We start from the raw sequence: 20463 nt of genomic DNA, 5'->3' as shown, positions 1-20463 counted from the left end.
GAAAGCAACAGCGAAGCAGAACTATCAAAGATTTCCACCTGTCAGACAGTGTCAAGTAACACAAAGCACCAGGCTTCGTGTTCTTTCATCCAATAAATTCTTGATTTAAACTTCTAAAAAAGCCTCAAAACAGGTAACCGTGTTATACAGTTCTTGCAGCTGTGCAATTTCTGCACACAGGGACATAATTTGTGGTAGGCACCAAACTACAGTTAACCAACTCACGCTACATGAGAAGGAAATCCAGTGTTACCGCTAAATAATAAACACTACTATATACTGTTTACAAATAGATTTATAGACTCTATGTATAGTGTTCTTTTTTTTTGTAAACACTGAAATAAGGAATAGGGGCAACCTTGGTCTCAAATACCAACACAACATTTTTGGTTTCTGATCGTAATTTGTGCCACTTTCATTAGGTACAGTGAGCACAGAAAACCCAGGTCCTGTATCTGGATGGAAGAAGCTCAGTACACCAGAGCAGCAGCTTTGGAGCCGCACACTGCAGCCTCCTTGAGTTCTGCAAGTTTTCCCCTAAGACAGTCTCCAAGAGGTAGCTACAGAAAGTAAAATGAATGCCAGGAAACTCTAATTCAGCATATAAGGGTTCACACTTCCACTGGGGAAAAAACAAGATGAGACGTTGAGTCAAATAGCAAATGACTAAAAGCCACTGCCTTTGTTAAGACCCTAGATCACATGAGTGCGAATTGCATAAATCAAAAATCTTCCTATGTGAAGTATTGATTGTTGGCAGACAAAAATCAGTGTAAATGTACTGGCTATTAGTGGATTGATTGCTAAGAAGGGCTCTTCTATTGGCATAAAAATGGGTTTGATGCAGGAATCACAAAAACCTCCAGCATCTGTGGGAACAGACCTGCACAGAGGGGAAGCTGTCTTCAAAACGTTGTCTGAACTTGCCAGACAGCAAATTGCTTTTGTTCTTGGTAGCATATTGGTGTATTTCTAGCACGTTTCCCATGAAGCACACTGTGTTTAATATGGAAAACAAATGCTCAACTCCTTACCTGAACCATCAGGAATGGACCTCACAAACGTAGGAAGCATCTTCACTGCAGCCGTTGGATTAAAATCTCTGGAGAGGCCATTTTTCATCTCTCTCCTGAAGCGAGCCATAACGTCTATCAGCGTTTCGTCAGAGAGCCGCATGGCGTAAAGGTATTTATCAATCTGGGGAAAAAAGACAAACACCACCACAGAGTGAAAGACCCACCCTGAGGTGCCCAGGTGGGGCTATACCTCTCTTTGATTGCAAGAACAGCGTATAGCCCCAGCTTGGCCCTGGGATTCTGGCCAAGCTGACAACACAGCCACGCACCGCGCTTTGTCTTTTGACTCAAAATCAAGGAAATGTGCAAGCGCTAGGGAACAACATGAGCTGAAGCCCACCCCATCCTACTGCTTTTCAAAGTCAAGACCCAGTCCCACATCACTCCATCTCCTCTTTTCCACCGTTCACCCACAGCCTCAACCCCACTATCTCCAGCCCTCACCCCACTACTCAGCTCTCCTGACTGTCCATGAGCTGAACAGCTGAAGCTAAAAATCCCGCTTTTAGCGCCTTGTCCCAGCTGGGGTGATGTGGGTGTCACGGCAGTCCACAGACGCACCTTGTATTTAAAGCTTTTCATTGCAAAGGACTTGCCACAGCAGTTTCAGGGCTACGTCCCAGGCTGAGAAATTACTTCTGTGTAGTAGACCATTTTCCCTATCCCACTCCAAAGATATCACAGCCAGAGGTAGGAGAGGCAGGACTTGGCTGTGGGCAGGTAGTGTCTTCCTCCTCAAGACAAAACATCAAATTAAAAGTTGTTGACTTCTCCTGTGTGGCTACCCAAGACAGGAACTTTCCTTACCTCCCTGGAAAAAGGAGGTGGTTCCAGTTTTCCAATAATACTGCTTTCCATAATAGTATACCTGTCTTCAGCATGAGGAAGATTAAGAGATGCTTTGATGTCTCAAGAATACAGCTTGGCCTTGGGGGGTTCTTGCTAAGCGCTAAACCCACCCCTTTTACCTCAGCCGCCAGTCTGTTCTTGCCTTGTTTCATTATGTGCCTTGGAAATTCGGTTCTGCAAACAGCTCAGACTGAAGCCACACCTTGGGGATCACTTTTGCTTGCAGGTTAGCAGGACCATCAAAACAAAACCCTGCCCATGTTTTCAGTCTTCAGCAAAACTGGAAAAGCCACTTCATTTTAAACCCCAGGCCATCTCTGTGTCAAGACTCTCTACGTCTCCTTCACTGCTCTGGAAGCCTTGAGAGCAACTCGTCCTCTCAGCTGGCATCAGGTCTTACAGTACCAACGCCACAATAAAACACCCCACCTGAAACGTATATATGCAAGTGCTCCATGTTTTGGGGACTTTGAGACAGTAAGCGATGAATAATGCCATTTGCAAAGGAAAAGCAGATAATCAAAATGTAATTAAACCCTGAACTGACTGTAAACGCAGCGCCCATTTAATTGCTCCTGCAGAAAGTACTTCTGCTCCACGTAGTCAAGGTCTGCACCAAAGATAGCGTAATTCCCCAAGCCAGACACCCTCCCACCGTGACCAAGCATTTACACAGATGAGGGAGGAAGGCACAGACAGTGCTGCTAGGCGCAGCGAGCTGGCCTGATCCTGAACCACAGGGCTGGGGGCCAGGCAAGCCTGAATCACAGGGGGTCACAGCCAAAGGCTGCACGAACTGTTAAGTGTTCAGTGCCACTGCTTGCAGAGGAAGAGCAAACCAGTCATCAAATAGATGCTAAGGGGAAGTTCCAGTGCAACATGAAATAATACCATGCATTTGCTCCACAAACTGGTGAAGTGATAGTGCAGGCATATTTCTCTACAACAGAGGCCAAACACAAGACCCCAGGCAACACCCTCACACCCCAGCTGTGTCCTGTCCTGTGCCGCTCTGATGGGCTGACAGCCTCCTCACAGCGACAACCACAGCCAGCCACTGGTGTTTTCACTCCAGGAACAAACACCTGGACAAGATTCACCCTGTCTGCAGCCCCAAATGCTGGGGGGATGGATGCAGAAACTGGCATCAGGTTCAGCAGGAAGGTCTCTCCTCCACAGCAAACCCTGCCGCAGTTGTGGGGTTTCTTTGAGCAGAGTGTCAAATCATGATGCCAGAGCATGAGGTTATTCCCTTTTAAAGGTCGGGGTCGGAGGCAGGGGCAGGGGGAAACACCCTTTTATTAAAGCTGAGCTTTCAGCAGCCCGCGCTGCCACGCAGAGGCCCGGTTCCCCCTATCTCACAGTGAAAGCTACACTAACACACCATTCACAGTCAGACTTCACTATGCAATTAAAATACCCCTCTAGAAAGCCCCACCGCTGCTCTCTTCTCCCAGAAACAGGGCGGAAGGATCCCTCCCCCCCTCCAAATGCCCCGTTGTGAACGCAGGGTTGGCGTTTGCACAGTCAGGACCAACCAGACAAGCCCTTTCTCCCCCCCGCTGCCCCTATGCTGCCCTCAGCAGCTAGGGAAAACGGGAGGGAGGGCTTTTTTTCCTCCTGTGAAAAAAACAATGAGCGCTGTCAGCGCCCTTACATAATTGGGCTGGACCCTCCTGCGTGCAGGGCGCATCGCATCCCATCGCATCCCATCGCGTTGCGTCGCATCGCATCGAGGCCATCTTCAGCGCTGAGACTCACGGGGCAGGGAGGCGGGGGAGATGGGGACTAAACCTCGGTCTGAAACAAAATCACTCCTGTGCGTTACAGTTTCCAAAACTGGGGGGGGGGGGTGGGGGGGGGGTGGGGAAAGTGGTCTTTTTTTCCTCCCAAGCAGGAAAAGGGTTAGTCATTCCGGCAGCACAGGCAGCCGTACAAGGGATGAGGGGACGAGGGATGGCAGCCCTCTAAGCGAAAACCCTCAGCAAATAGCCATAAATAACTGGGGGGATGGGGGGGGTAGCTGGAGGCTGGATTATGGGATAGAGGTTTAATAACTCCCTGCTCTGTCTGCAATAAAAGCCGATCAGAAAGCAAATCTCAGACTTATCCGAAAGCAAGCTGTGGAGGGGCTGCTAGGGACAGAGGCAGGAGCTGCCGGCAGCAGCCAGCTGGACCCACAACGCCACTGAGGCTCCTGCGGCTGCGGCCCCCGTGGGACATGGATGCCAGCCCTTCCTGGGGACGGCGGAGAGCAGGAGCAATTTCAGGCAGGCAGTTGTGTGGGCAAGGAGCAGAAAACACTCCTTTATTTAGCTGCCATCTCAGAGCCACCACCCCAGGAAGGGCACCTTCCCACAGTGCCACTATGGGAGCCCTCCGAGAGCTCAATCACTTTTTTTTTTTCTTAATAAAAATAAAAAGCCAGACAGAATCTGTGAGCAATTTTTTTAAAAATAGGACTTCATAATTTTGAACATATGCACACAGTTATGCCTGGTCACATAAGAAAGACACTTTTTGTACTTGGGTAAAAAAAGTTTCTGAAAATCCAGCCACCACGGCAGCCTTCACGGGAAGTTGTGAATAATTGTAAGTGCATAATGAAACAGGCAGCACTAAAGGCCATTCCTTAAATGCATGCCTCATTCCCCAGACACTGACAACAGTCAATGGTATCCAAGAGGAGAGCACTCCCACAACAATTTCAGAAATCATTAGCACCTATTTTACTGACACAGCCTTTGCACAAAAACCCTTCGCCATGTAAACATTTTTCTGCAGAGCTAATCATACTCCATGCTCCTTTCAGCATCAGGAAGATTCACCAGGAGCCAAGGCATGTTAAAACAAGTAGTTTAGACATCCTGAAACTGTTTGTGCTTACTTATGATTTATCAGATTGGTTCCTAAAAAGCCTTTATACTGGCAGGTCATCGCTATGGGGCCTTTTTTGATGCCAGTTGCTGCCTTTTACACCCCATTCCATCACATTCTTTTCAGCGTTGAAGGATATTTAAATGTCAGTCTTGGATTGCAAGATTTTTTTGTTCTCTCATCAGGTAATATGACAAAAAGGTACTGCTCCCCTAACAGAGAGAAACCAGGAAGACCAAGAGGCTCCCTTTGCTGGGGCCAGCTACTGCAGGTACAAACCTGCTGGAAACAAAAGGCACTCCAAGGCAGTTTTCCAAAAGCTCTCTTGCACACAGGCCAGAGGCACAGATGCCAGGGACACTCCATGATGCCTGTATCCCTGAGGATAAGAGCCAGCCTTTTAGAGAAATCTGCACAACCCAAACCAAAGTCCTAAGTCCTCTGTCACAGCCAGGATGCTGAGCTCCTGTTGCTGCCCCTGGAGGATCACAAACATTCAGGGAACAGATGTTTTCAAAAACATCTAGTTAATTTATCCCGCTTGGAGTAAAACCACCACATGTGTATTTATATGGTACAGGGCATCACACACTGCCTGCTTGCTCCTGCGCAGCAGGGTTACGTGCAAGTGCCCATACACGTGCTCTCATCAGAAAATGGCCCCTTGCAGGGGCTGCAGGGCCACAGGGCTGCCAGCATGCGATGGACAACCCACACCTTCGACACTACACATTCGCCCTGCCCATTCCTCCCTGCTTGCCACAACTCATCTTGAAAAATGTTCCAGAAAATGCAAATTTCAAAAAAATTACTCTCAGACTTAAAGGGTATATAAAATCCAGCAAAACCAGTACAGAAGCACTAGTTCTTAGAGCCAGGGTATCCCGAGGGCCCGAAACCACCAGCACCATCTGTGCCCCTAGGCAGGGTTCCCACCTGGAAAGGCAGCACTGAGCATTAGTGCCATGCAGGGGTGGGAACCCAAAAAACAGAAGGAAACAGGGTCACAAGGGAAGAAGAACGTTCAGCCCTGGTGCAGCGGAGACCGGGTAACAAATCCATTCCCAAATTCACCACATTGGTACTTCTAACCCTTTGACACCCGCAGCATCTTCAAGGTGATCTGCCACCTGTGCCACCAAATGCCGAGGCAACTGCTGCCATGGACCTGCGAGGCAGAGGAGCAGCCGCCGTGGCCAGGAGCCCCGCAGGGCAGCGTGGCGAGCGGGGGCAACGCGTGGCCGGCAGCCCCCAGCCACAGGCACGTACCAGCAGAAAGTGCTGCTCTTCCGGAAGCAGGGAGAAGAGGGAGGGACCTGAACCAAAGCCATGTAGGCACGTATTCCCGTAAGCGGCACGCTGAGATGGAGCACAAACCTCGCAAGCAGCACGCTGAGATGGAGCAAAAATCCCTTTGCCCCACGGGAAACCAGGGAGCGGAGCCCACCGGCTGCCAGCAGCCACGGGGCTGAGCCTCCCACTGCTGCAGAAACCCTCCCCGCGGGACAGGCAAAAGTGAGGGGGCTCAATATCCGCTCCAAAAGGATATCAACAGGAAAAGATGTCTCACATCCTCCAAAACCAGTAGCCTGCTTTTTTTTTTTATTAATTAAATGTTTGGTCTTTTACTTTTACAGACAAAACCAGGTTGATCCATAAGAATGCTTTACGGCTCCCTGGCCAAACAATTTTCCATGCCGTCAGACAATAGCCACCTCATGGTGCCAAACCAGCCTGCAATAAATAACCACCAGCAACACCACAGAGTTCCCCCCATGCCTGTATGCTTCCACCATGCCTGCCTTCCCCCCACAGCTCTTCTGCTGCTCCTTGGCCAGCGCACACCCTTGTACTTATCTTGGGTTTCTAAATATAACAGGCACAGCGAGGCAGAGAAGGCCTTACCCAGGCATGCACGCCTGGCACCAGCAGCAGCACTTACGAATCCCCTGGGAAAGGAAAATCGGGGCCTGAGGAAAAGAGTGAGCCACATACAAGGGGCCAAAGGTGCAGAGGGCTGCAGGCTGCGTGCAGCCTTCAGCTCCTCATCAGAAAAGCTGGGTGGCAAAGCAAAAGTCCTAAACCATGGAAGGAGATGTGGAAAATGCGGGGTGCCGTCTCAGGTTTTATCCAACGAAGGAGTGGGCACAGGTGAGCAAGTCTTGAGTGGGGCAGGTTGTGTCACCCAGGCAGAGGAGCTGAGGTCTCCCCAGGCACAGCCAGAAACCCAAAGGGAAGAGGTGCTCTCCTCCCATCAGGACAAGCCCCGAGATCAATACAAATCAGCCCTGCTAACACTGTCACTGAGGCTTTCCCAAAATATTTTAGGGATGCCTTCAGCAGGCACCCAGCCATGCACCTAGGTGGGTCACGCAGCACCACCGGAGGAGGTGGCAGAGGGGAAGCCTGTGCTTCCTGACGTCAGCCTGGCTCTGTGACAGGACTCGGAGATATTTGCAATTATTTTCCCAATGTGTGGCCCCACATCCCTAGCCCCAGGCCCTCCGCTCCCTACAGCTCTGCAATATGCTCAGCCGGAACCTAACTGCCATGTTTGTATTTACCCTGCGCTCTGCACCCGTTCCCTTGTGGCAGTGCTAAATCACAGGGCTGTACCATGCATATAGCAGCAGTCGCCTGGTGCCAAAGGAAGAGAAGCCCATAAAAATACTACTTCTTTTTAAGCACAACTGACAACCACTTCCTGTAAATTCAGAACCTCCAGTGACACATAATTCAAAAACTACCTGCTCTTCGCCTTCGTCACCCCGGTGCTGGCGTGACAGATGCCCAGAGGCACCCTGGGGAAGAAGGGCAGGTCCCCCCCTCTCCAGGGATGCTGGTGCCTACTGGATGCCTGAAAAACCATCACCACCACCCCCGCCATCGCCGAAGCCCCCCAGCTCCTGCCTGGCTTTGTCAAGGCCGGTTTCCACGGGCGGCGTGCATCACCCGCGACCCCACTCCACTCTCCACCGGGGATGCCTGGGGGATGGGGGGGGGGGGGGGGGGGAGGCGCCCGGCTAGGCGTAAAACCGGGCTTATTCCCCTTTCCCCCACGGCAGGGTGGCTATGGGGACAAAACGACAAAACCAACGGGGGGGGAATAAAAAGCCATCTGGCGTGGGGGCGAGGGATTTCGATCTACCTTTTTGACCTGATCCTCCTTCAGCTCCGTGAAGTAGTAGGCCAGGAGCTGGGCGGCGATCATCCTGCCGGCTGCAGCGGGCGGCTCCGCGCACGCAGCGATGCGGCGCCCGGGGATGGCCGCGCCGCCGCAGCGCCTCCCCTTCCTCCTCCTCCTCCTCCTCCTCTGCGGGCCGGCCCCGCCCGCCGCCCCGCTCCCACCGCCGGGCGGGGACGTGCCGGCTCCGCGGGATCCCTGCTCGGCACAGCGGGCAGCAGCAGCAGCACCAGCAGGGCCGGCCCCCAAAGAGTCTTTTAGGGCAGCCTTGGGGGCAGAGCGCTGAAGGTTTCTCACTGTTCCTTGAACTCTGCTGCGGTATGGGAAAAGCAAACGGCAAGAAACCCCCAAAAATCCTAAACTAAAGGTGTTTGCAGAAGAGCGTCTGCACTCAGAAGTCTTTGAGAAAATAGCAAAACTGCGGGACCCTCCACTACCACCAAGCCTCCCCTGCCCGGCTGCGATGCCACCTCCAAAGCGAGCGGGACCCAGCCTGGACCCCCTGGGCTGCAGGCTGAGCTGCTGGGACACTTGCAGGTGGGCCCCAAATACCGTAATCGCTTTGACAGTTTTACTTTTGGGAACCCCGCATTCACATTCCATCAGCAAAATCCCCACATCAAATACACTGACAGACAGACGGGACCTCTCCTCCCCCTGTGCGCTTGCCCACATTTTTGCACCGTTGGAGCGCAGTCCCCAGCACCCCCAGGAGGCATTCACCGCTGCGAAGGCTCCGCAGGCCCCGTGTGCACCCAAGCGAAGCAATGCAATGCCCCTCCGAAAGCTGAAGGCCACATGCTGATGCCAAGGCGACACATGTCAGCAGCTCATGGGACTTTTGCCTGCCTCCCGTCCATCCATGGGGACAGGAACACACACCCACGCAAACGGCAGCGATGCTGGAAGCGTGATTAGCACAGATATTGTCTACCAAAGTCCAAGTGATTAAAAACCTGTTTCTTGAGTTTCCGGCTTCCTTTTCAGTGCTACTTTAATTAAATGGTTGCACTGGGCAAAACCAAGAGCTACTTTGGCAGATACATCCTCCCTTAGACTGCCTTAGTCGCTGCAGGCAGGGTGGGCAGCATTTCCTTCTCCACCTCACCACGCCAGCTTTAAGCTCATTCTCAGACAGATTTTCATCAAGCGTTTCGCCGATCTGCATGTGTTACCCCTTCGTGTTTGTTTGGCAAGCTAATAAGCAGCCATGCCAGTGCCCCCCAGCACGGCCAGGCTACCTGGCCGCAGGCACAGCAGCATCGCCGTGTGACCAGGCGCCGTTGGAGCTTGCACCGGCAATGTCACCCAGGCTGACCAAGTTCTCACTCAGATGTAATTCACTGTTCAGCCACACTCCTCTCCTCTTCTGTCAGTTGGATACTATAATTCCCAGACCAAGCTCGCGCCTGTTTTCAATCTCTCTGTCATCTGCTAAACCTGTCTTTCAGCTGAAATTGCTCTCCTCGCTCTCAGGCGTTTGCTTTCTATAAATACAGAGGCAAGTAGCCGTGTATGTCCTCCGCTTTGCTTCACTAGCTAAGACAGACCGAGCTCTTCTTTCGTCTCCTTTCCCTGAAAAGCCCAGGCTGGTTTAGAAGCCTTTTTCCACACTTGCTCCAGCCTGAACTCACCTCTATCAAACACAGTAGCTGAAGTCAGGTAAGAAAAGGCCAAAACCCCTGCACTGACGTTCACCGTTCTCCTACCAGAAATACGTCACCAAATGCCTTCCCATTAACAAGCACAAACCCTGACGCTCCCAAGCTGCACCAGGACACCAAGATCTCTCCATGCCATAAGCCCCCGCTCCCAGGAGACAGCAGATCTTTCATCCCATGACAAAAAACATTCCTGTTCCTGCTCCTCCAGCACGGCCAATGGCATCCTGGCTGCCAGAGATGTCCTCACTGAAAAAGCTGCCCTACAGCAGCTCAGATCAAAATTTAGAAGCAAAAAGTCACTTTCAGCGCATGTGTGTTTACATTTGCCTTTTGTTGCTTTATGAACACCGCCTGGCACTGCTCAGTTGCCACAGGTTCTGTATTGGTGGAGCTGTCTCTGCACGAGGTTTACAAGCCCTGCTCTTTATCCTCTCCAGCTCAGACACCTAACCACCACCTAAAACCATAATACTCTCATCAGTTACCTCGCTGCAGGAATGCTTAACTGCTCAGTTAAAACACTTGGACACAAGCTCAATTTGTTTTCAACTAATCTTTGACCAAATGAAAGCAATTCAAACCATCCCCTCTGGCTCTCAAGGAATTCAAATCAGCCAACTAAGAGTTTGGGAAGTCCACAATATTCAAAGTGGTCATGGATAAGAACGGTCTTCTCTTTAACATGACACCTGCTTTAAGAAAGTGCAAGAGGAGGAGAAGTTTTCTTCATCTGCCGAAACTGTGACTTAGAAGTGAATTCAAAATGTCACAGATCATTAAGGTTGTGGTTCCACTGACCATTTGTATTACAGTGTATTTCAAAACCACCAGAAACAACTGCCTCAGGTTTCCTTTAAGCTATAAAAACAAGAAGCAAGTTCAAAGCATCAGTACTGTGAAGCTCTCTTGGTTCTGTGCAATGAAAATAACACACACACACACATATTACAAACCCCCAAATACATTAAAGAATAAAGTATACTCTTACACAGGAGGTGGTTCATGTGATAAAGTCAAAAGCAATTACAGTATGGCTAAAAAAGTATTGCAAATAATTTGCTTTGTCCCCAGTTGCTGACTAGGCATGCAGGAAAAATGAACTCTACAACCTAAAAGCCATTAGAAAAAAAGTCACAGTCTATCCAAGGCAAAACAGCTGCAGTGTTTAAACATTTAGTATTTTCAAACTGCTCCTTGCAAGGATGAGTAAAAGTGCATGACGAGCTTTGATGCTGTAACCGTCACTGGGTTGCATGAGCTTTCCTCCTATCAGAGAGCTAGAAGGGCAGTGAAATATCCCTATGGACACCCAAACCATTTGCAAGCCATCTTTGCATATTTCTGGGGGGCCTGGGAGGAGCTGTGCACCGGCTGCCCAGCACATCCCTCATACCTCCTTACCAGCTGCTCCTGGGTTTTCCCTTCTGCTTTACTGGAAGAGATCAATTCAGCAGCCAATTAATTAGCAGCACCTAATGTACACTGCCAGGCATCCAGCAGGCTATTTTGAAAACCACCGTCCTCTAAGACAAATTACTGGAGGCTGAACGCGACACCTGATGACTTGCAGCTATTTTGACTGTGCTCTAATCTCATTGCCAGGTTTAACTGCACTCAAGTGTTTCAACTGAGTGAAGTAATTCAGTGCATCAGGTCTTCTGGGCGCAGGGCAGGGTTTTTTCTGCTTTGCCTATTCCTTCATTAAATGTTTACTGCTCTAATAGCTATCTGCATTCAGATTTGACTCCTATACAATGAGGGGATTTGGGTTTTAATCATGTCCACCACGTAGTTCTGATGTACACAGTTGCTAGAGGCTTTCTGCTTTCATAAGGGAACAATGAAGTTGTAGTTGTGTTTGTTGTTCTTTTTTTAAGCATCTGAAAAATGATCGATCCACTTTTCCCAACACTGCATTTTCCTTTCACAATACTTAAAGCTAAGTGAAAAAAAGCACCATCTCTAAGAAACAGTAAGTTCCCAGCTTGTGACAGCACCTCTGAGCAACAAGGGAATTTTTTAATAGTCTGTGAAGCTCCGGTTCCAGGGGTAGAAAACATGTTTGCACAGAAGAAATGATCACTCATTTGTGCTGAACTTGGTTCAGAAGCTACTAAGAAAATCTAAAAGCAGCACAGATATTGATTTAATGAGCAATTCAGCTGAACAAGGTTAAATGTGTTACGCAATTTCACCTTGCTAGGAGTCACAGCAAGCAGGCACTACCACATCAGATCAATCATCACGGCTGGCTATGTTTCCCCTATTAAGGAAGAAGATCAGCTTGGAATGCCTTGAGGGAAGCTCATTCCACACACAGGAAAGGCCACGCAACACGCGGAAAGAGCAGCATGCACTTATAAAGTGGGTTTTATGCTCCTGGTAGAGCACACCAGCAGTATGTTTCCAAAACATGAAACATGGAGCCAGGCACTGGATAACCAAAGGGCCGGGACAGGCTCGGTGTGCCTCACCGAGCTCGGCGCCACAGGTTGTGCCTGCACCCGAACACTGGCAGGGCTGAAAGCCAGGGGCTGCGTGAGATGCCAGGCTCTGCTCCAGCAGCTGTGGTCAGAGAGAGGATGCCCACCTCCAGCCCCAGGAAAGCAGGATCTCCCTTCCCAGCCTTCTGGCAACAAAAGCCAAGGATTGCCAGTGCTACAACTGGCTGACAGCTGTTTTCTCTTTTTAATTTATAACAGCTTTATATTTTACACGTCATACACAAATAAATCTATTTTTATATATTATCAAAATTATAACTCATAATTAAATTCAGGTAATTCAATTAGAAAGCTAACAGCATTTTCTGTGCCTGGCAGCATATCCAGACTGTCAGGCAGTGCCACCGCATGCCGCAGTAGCTGGCAGGGGCACAGCACCCACAGGTCTGTGCCCAGCCCCAATGCTGTCCTCATCAGGTCCCCCAGGGAGGGTGCGGAGCACAGTGTCCATGCCATGTTGGGGATAACACAAGAAAACATCCCACATACTTATACACACATGCAATACCCAGCCGTGTTTTAGGCACAAGGGATACTGCCCGGTTTTGTTAGAGTTGCTCCAAGGAGATGGCAAACTAATTTTTAATAAAAACCCTTTGGAAGGATCTCCATTCACTGACCTGAGCATTTGAGGGCCAAATGACACTACGGAGGGCTATGGCTTTCAAGACTTAAATCCCAGTGACCTCCAAAGACAAGGCGGTATTTCTGTAAGCTGTGTACTATACAGCTAAGGAACGCAAACAGCCGTGTCTAGGCTGCAGCCATGATGAGTGGAGAAGGAAGCAAATCCAGCAAAGGAGAAGCGCTGTCTACTGGTTCACATGGGAACAGAGACTCCTGGGGCAGACGGAGATGTTCTGTGTCTTAACCCCCTACATCTGAGCATCTGGCAGCTGTGTTTGCTTTTATTTCTTTTAAAGTAGTTGTCATTCTTCAGCATCAGAGGGATGCAGAGGACACAACCCCCACAAAACCAAGAGATGCAAACCAGAAATCAGATAAATGCAAGCCCAAAACTCATGGCTTACAATAAAGCCCCGCTATCTGGGAGGCTTGGCTGACAATTTCTTTTTAAACCTCTCAGTGATGGCAAGCTTCATTAAATCTGGGACCATCTCAATTATTCCATCTTTAATTGATACTTCCAAAACCTATGGGCTGCACAAACTACACTGCAAAGGACTTCACTACCCAAATTGTCACATAGGTGGGGAAAAGAGGAAACAGCTCCCTGGAGTCACACCACCACAAAACTTAACCTCTAGCTCCTCCACTGCACAGCAGAGCTGCTCTATGCAGCTGAGGAAGTTGCTAAAAATTCTACATTCTTTAGTGGTTTCTTGTGCATTTTTTTCAAGAGAGAAAAACCCCCCAGTGCACATGACAGGGCACTGAAGGCAGCACAGCTGAAGGATCATGATTTATGGGGAGGATAAGCAACACTGTGTCCAAACCTGCCCTGCTGGGAGGTGAAGTGGGGTAAGGAGAGGCGTTTCCCTATGGTACAGAGAGAAACCTATTCTTTGGTATTTTATAATGTTTAAAAGCAACTTGAAACCCTAAATACTCTCCCATGACAGATACCTTTCCCATAGCAGTGTACTCAATAGCTCCAACAGCAGCAGCTATGGCAAAGGGGCACCTTTCTCACAGCATGGTCTCCCTTGTGCTGCAGGTATCCCCAAAAGCAGCGCAGGGACTAAGTGGAAGGGAGAGCCCCTTTTGCTGTGGGGCTGATGGATAAACCAGAGAACCGTTTCCCTAAAAGCTTTCATTCCCTGGCAGAGAAAGTGAAGTCACTGCTGTGCTAAAATGCTCTGCGGTTGAGTAGAGGCATCTCCCCGCACCAGAGAAGAGTCCCCAGCCATGACAACGCATCTGGCTCAGTGACACCTCTAGGGAGTGCACACACCACCCACACTGCCGACAGCCATGCTGCAGTTACCATCAATCCTGGCCAAGGAAGTGTGTGGTTAAAACACAAATGTCTTGTTAACAGTAAGCAGCCAACACAGAATTCAAGGCACTCCTGTCCACGCAAGATGCTGAGCCTTCTATTAAGCTGAGCTACAATGAATTAAGTCAAGAGGTTTCCCAACCCATTGTTGTTTTCCAACATAGATCCAGCCTGCTCACATCCTTGGGCACTTTGCATGCAAGTCCACTTGCTTTGCTCTTCCCTTACACACTAAAAATTAAATACAAGTATAATCCATCCAAACTCATCTCTTTTCTTTCTCCTCCTGCCCTGGGTATTCTCCACTGTAACTTCTCTCTCCCCAGTGCCAGACTTACAACTCATTTTACATCTGTGCAAAGGAAAGCAACAACCACCCCTGTTTTCTGACTCAGCTTGTGGCCCTGCACTAGTTTAACATTTTTTCCACTGAGGCGAGAACTTCTGCATCAAGCAACCACTTTTTCTAGTGTATTGGTAGCAAGTCATTATTGCAGATCACATTACATACAAAGCAGACCATACACACACACACACGCGCATTTATATGTACACAGAAGCATATCAGCAAACTCAGTTTACAAGCCAATAGAAGGCTGGTGGTGCTATGGTGATGAACCTAATGTCAATGAGTTGCCTTTCCTAACCAGGAGGTGAAGCATTTGTTTCATTTCATGAAACATCTCTTGACTCCAGCAAACTGAAATGAGCACAAATGCAGATTTCTGATGCTCTACTAAATCTCCAACATTAGTAAAAACTGTTAAAAGAAATGTCACTGAAAAAAGGGCAAAATACAGAGTGGAAGCTGGTTTGCAATTTCAGAAGTCAAAGAAATAAGTTTAAAGTATTAGCAGTTGTTTGATTCAAATCTTGTATCTTAAGAAGAGGCAGTTCAGTACCAGTTAAAGGATATCTGCATAACCAGCAATTCACTGAAGTGATGAGGCAGTTAAAATTACTCAAATAAAGGAAAATATAACTTAATTTATTGTACTATATAGAGACAGCTTTTCAAAATCTGCTTGCAGTTCCCCACAGATCACAGAGCTCATTTGTCAAAGTTTAGCTCTAGCACACCCACTGTGTGGGAAGACTTACAAAAACAAAGCCAATCCTTCACCCTTGCCAAAAGTCGTTAACCCCCAGCAAACAGCTGGCTTCTGTGCACTGATATGCACTGTCCCAAGGCTGGAATGGCAGGGTCCAGATCGGTGCCTTTTAACTATAGCGCATCTTTGCCATGTGAGCAGTAAAACTAATGAAGAGCTTGCACTTCCAGCATAGAGAACAGGACCTGCCCCTCTCTTTTGGCTATCTGCTAATACAAAACAAGGCAATATGTCCCAACCCAGGCTGAGAGGCCAGTTTCCACTGAGCATACACCTTTCTCCTTGATCCAGCATTTGATGCTACTGAAAATCAGTTTGCACCACAAGTCCCAAACGCGCAGGGGTGCACGCAATAATTGCAGAGGCTTTAGTTTTGTGCTCCTTTTCCAGCAACACCGTGACAGAGACTCTCCTCCCAGGCCAGGTTAATAGCCCCACAACACAGAGCTCCCCCCAGGACTAAGTTCACGACCCCCACCCTTTCGCCCAGAAGGGGTGCAAAAGCAGGCACTTACTTTGCACAACGGGAAGCAGCAGTAGCCAGGCATGTCCAGGGTGTCCGGCTCCTTCCGTGTGGCCATAGCAGAAGCACCTCTTGCCACATCACATTGTCATCACAGGGGGCTGTCAACAACAAAGGAGGCAGAATTGCAGGTTTTCACATCTCCTTCCCCAACCTCAGGATGCCTTTGAAAGCCACACACCCCACAGACAGCTGCTCTCTTAAAAACCCATCCAGCAGCTGGATTACGGCAGACGCAGACCCATAGTTAGCATCACTCCCAAGACAGAGGGAAAACTGGGAACACTGGGGCTATGCACTGCAAGTGTGACCCAAAACAGTGATGGAAATGGGGAATGTGTTGGCAAAGCACTGGCCCTCGCATGGCTCGAAGATACGGTGGTGCCATGGGATTCCTGCCACACACAGGGAAGGAGGGCTTAGCAAGCAAATGTGCAATAAACCACGTGAGTCCCGCAAACAGTTCGTTGTCCTAATTAGAAGAACCCACCAAGCCTCGAAAATACAAAGTATTCACATTAAAAGCCAGTGCAGGAAGATGGTCACAGATGTTGGACTTGCAGCTGAGCATCGTCCAGGAGCAACTGCAGATTTTTAGCTGCTCTGCAATAATTTGGTGATACTTTTTTTTTGGCCAAAGTCCAAATCCTTCTTAACAGAGACTACAGGCAGATGCAAATGGCATCTCTGAGCAAAAATTTGGCTTCTGCAGTTTTACAGGCTGTCATCACAAAACATTTTAGGGTAGGGTCAGAAACCCAATGGGGCCAGCCCTGGACAGGACCTGGAGTATCTACATGGCCTGTTCAGGGTCCTCTTCTCTCCCCACCCCAACGTTTGCTCCCTCAAGCCATTCTAGCTCTCTTACGTCCTTCCATGTGCCTGTGCCCAGGGGCAGCAGTGGGACTGAGGGGTCTCTGTGAGGAGAGGTGGGAGCTGCCCTGAGCTGGACTCCCCTGCAGCCCATGAGGAGACTGCAGTGGAGCAGGCATCCATACTGGTGGATACTGGTGCACACTGATAACCCTTCCACACTGGGGAAAGTGTTGTCTTAATTTTGTCTTTGTTTCTCACCATCCAAACCTATTTTAATTTTCCCCAAGTGGAGTCAGTTTTTGCCCACGATGGTGATCGGTGAGCCATCTCCCATCCCTGTGTCCACCTCTGAGCTGCTTCTTCCTATTTTCTCCCCTGCCCGGCTGAGGAGAAGATGGAGAGCAGGCTGCACGGGTATCAGGCAAACACAGCCAATCTGCTACACCAGGTCAAATACAAACCTAGATGAGATTCTGGACCCCTATTTTCATTCTCAGATTTTCACATGCAAAAAAAGTAGAGGGGGAATAAACAATTTTTTAAAATTCATGTATGTGTTGGAAAGAAAGCTCTTATTTTAATTAAATAGGTTTTTCCATCCCTCTGACCCATTCCTGGTAGTAAACCTGAGATTCGGGTTTCACAGCATAGCTACAAGAGATGGGTGATGGAGAATCACTTTTTTTAAAACCTAAACCAAGAAGTTTTTGTCATTTCAGTGCTTTAAATGCGTGAGACAGCTCTGTGGGCTTCCTGGTCAGCACCTCTGGCCCCAGATTTCAGCAGTTGTCCCCAGTACTTGCTGCACCACACATAACCCCATCCTGCTTGTCTCGCCCTTCCTTCCCCGAGGAAGACAGAATTTTTGGCAAAGCAAAAGCATCCTCTCAAAAGACCCAGTATCTTAGGCCACTACAATTCATTCATTGCTAGCTCCTTTGACAGCTGCCATGAGTTCACCAGTCCCGTCTGGAATGTGGCCCAGCATCGACAGACCCGTGTCTCACTCAGGGTATCTCTGTCTTTCAGCAGGGTTACAGATACTTCTGCTCTGACATTTGACATCGATACAAACAAATGTTTTAATCACAACTTTCATCTATAACCACATTTTGGAGAGATAATGGTGACAGCAGTCTGTGACTATCAGTCAACATCTGAGACCGAGAAAATACCCTCAGCTGTTTGATGACCTGCCTGTATTATCAGATGGTACTAACTCAGGTTGCCAGCATGAAGCTGCAGGGATGCAAAGAGGAGTGCAGAAGAGGAGGTCTCATGCTGTCCAGTATCAGCCTGGTCAAGCCCTTTCCTCCCCCTGCACAGCAGTGCCATTGCACGTGGTTTAACAGATGCTCTCCTGGGTGGTGGGACTAGCACCCTTCTTACAGAGCTTTGTCAGCACCCCAAGTACCCCAAGTGGATTTTTGCCTCTCTCTGCAGCACTGCATATCCAGAACAACAGGGTTCAACTTGGACTCCTTAATCTTTGACCAGAGCTGGGACAACAAATCCAAACGATTTCCAACTGCAAAAGAGGAATTCGCTTAAAAATAAAACTGAATTTTTCACATACCCTTGGCTTTATCTGGAGAGCAGTCTGGATAGTAAGACACAACCACCAGCACAAACAGGATCCCAAATACATTTAAAGAGCAAAAGAGCCTTTCTGCAGTCGGGTGACAATGGTGCTTCATTTGGATCTGCTTTTCAAACACTTACACAGCACGCCCTTCCAATCACAACATGCCACTTTGAAATGCCAGTACCACTTAGCTCCTGAGTCTATTAGACCATGAAGCAATAAACCCAGAGAAATAAAAATAACCCAGATACCTACTTTAGCACCCAGTTGAGTTGACAGGTGTTATCCAGAGGGCTCCATGGAAAAAGCATCCTCAGAAATGCCATACCTTGACCTTCGCACAACAGGTGGCATGAAGGTGATCTCCAAAACTGTAGCGTCTTCCCGAAAGGTGCTAATATTAACTATAGCCCTTTGTTTCTTTGCACTCAAGGTTTCTCCCTGTCAGCTTTCTGGCATTTGCCAGCGTGGTACACGCTTTACTGGGCAGATATTGAGCTGCAAATTCCTTCATACTTCTCTATCCACAGCATTCTGCAGCTAAAGCGCTAGCCGGCCAGCAGATGAAAATGCCACTTACTGCTTATTCCTGCTGCAGTTTGTTGAATTAAAACCTCTTTTGTTTGCAAGCTGTAAACAAATTCTTCTTAATCTTTCAATAAAAAATGTCAATTATGCTCTCTAACAATGTAACTTCATTGTGATGAAAGAAGGCATTGCTATTGCTCTAATCATGATAACATATCAGCTGCTTTTAGAGTCAATTCCTTTTTGTGCAAAATTTAATGACCATGCAATTATTCACATTTCAGACTAACAGACTGGGCTTTAGACCTACAGCGCTGCTCCCTTGCTCTGAAAACATACACTTGAAAGCAACAGAAAAGTCTCTAGAGCAGAATTTCCAAGTTCAGAACACAAAACACCTTTACAATTCATTCAGCACAGCCGGACTCGGGCCCATGTTAAACACAGCTACTTCATTAGGGAGCCAAGGAAAGAAAGCCAAATTATCAGCACGCTATCGCGGGCGCTTCTCAGGCCCATGGCTTTCATTTGGCTTCACTGGGAACTGTGTTTATGACCAGCTTCCTCGTCTCTCTCTGGTTTCAGTGCATTTCCTGCAGAATCGCTGGCCACAGCAGATGTGCCCTTCAGGCATTTCAACTTTTTTTTTTTTTTTTTTTTCCTCATGCCAGTATTTATCCCATTTGTTTCCAGAATCAGCTGCAGCTCCCAAAACAGCGTCCGTAACTTTCCACTTTGAAGTATTCAGGACATGCCTGCTGGGAAAGCATCTTCTTTGTTTACCTGCTCAGATCCTCACAGCCTTTCCCTCCATGCCCTCCCACCATCCATTTTCTCCTCCTGCAGAGAGCTCCCCTCTACAACCAAGTTGTCCATCACCAGCTAATCTGCTCCATTAACCACTTACATTCCAATAACCGCTTTCAGCATCCCAACCGTGCTTTATTTATGCTTTCATGCAGCTGCAGCCAGAGATGGCTGCTGCTCCAGGATCTCACCCCATAAGGCGCCTTGACCCCCACCACTGAGGGACTGCCTGTGCCAAACTCAGCCCGAGGGTCGCATCCCCTCCACATCTCCCTGCTCTTCAACTCCCTGTGGCAGCAGAGGACAGCCTTTTTCTGCTCCCAGGAGGAGACACAGCCTGAGATGATGAGGTCAGTCCTCCACAATGGCCTCACAGGCAGTGGTCCCAGTCCCATCGCTAAACAGATGACCCAGCACCACTGTACGATTTGGCACTGGCCAAGACAGCCCTATAGGAACAGGGACTTTCTAGGTACACAGAAACCTTTGGCAAGCTGAACATCCAAATAGCAAGCAGCAAAATAAGAACAACAAAACCATCCCTCCAGAAAACTACATTGAAACTACACTGGTGGTTTTGAGAACCGATCCCTGGTATTTCTGAAATATCTGAGGCTGGGAGCTACATCTCACCCCCAAGTCCAAAGAAAATGGATGCCAGTAAGGCAGCAACCCCATTGCCTCCCTCCCTTTTATCCTGCCCACAGAATAATAAACAATGAACCAGTTAACTCAGTTACATCCTTAAATAGTCCTTGCAATTAGCTGCTTTTAACGTATCAAACCTTGCATTGCTGTCATTCCTTTTCCTCATTATTATGACTTAAAGTTGTTCTGATATGTAGTAACAAATTTATGGGGAAGCTTGGACTGTTGTTGTCCCGTATTCTTCACGCATCTCTCACCTCTTCTCCAAACAGCCTTTATCATTCCCATCAAAAGGAGAAAAGAAAACATAGTGGCAGTAAAATGTCCCAG

At 48.5% G+C, this 20463-nt stretch overlaps 1 protein-coding gene across 2 annotated transcripts in view; it reads right to left on the bottom strand.

Moving 5' to 3' along the window:
• The window catches only part of HK1 (hexokinase 1), a 46911-nt gene extending 31061 nt beyond the window's left edge, over window positions 1-15850 (bottom strand). The window contains exons 1-2 of one of the 2 annotated variants that reach the window (XM_055802475.1): window positions 15742-15850; window positions 1035-1197 (exon numbers count right to left, since the gene is read on the bottom strand). In XM_055802475.1, coding sequence (XP_055658450.1) covers window positions 1035-1197; window positions 15742-15807 — 229 coding nt within the window. In that variant the 5' untranslated portion in view covers window positions 15808-15850. Of the gene's footprint in view, window positions 1-1034; window positions 1198-7950; window positions 8110-15741 lie in introns of those variants that run through there. The other variant, XM_013297363.3, reaches the window with a different exon arrangement.
• Window positions 15851-20463: the final 4613 nt, after the last annotated feature.

This window comes from Falco peregrinus, chromosome 1, assembly GCF_023634155.1.
Source record: "Falco peregrinus isolate bFalPer1 chromosome 1, bFalPer1.pri, whole genome shotgun sequence".
Taxonomy (NCBI): domain Eukaryota; kingdom Metazoa; phylum Chordata; class Aves; order Falconiformes; family Falconidae; genus Falco; species Falco peregrinus.
This window is presented reverse-complemented; position numbering and strand designations above follow the sequence as displayed.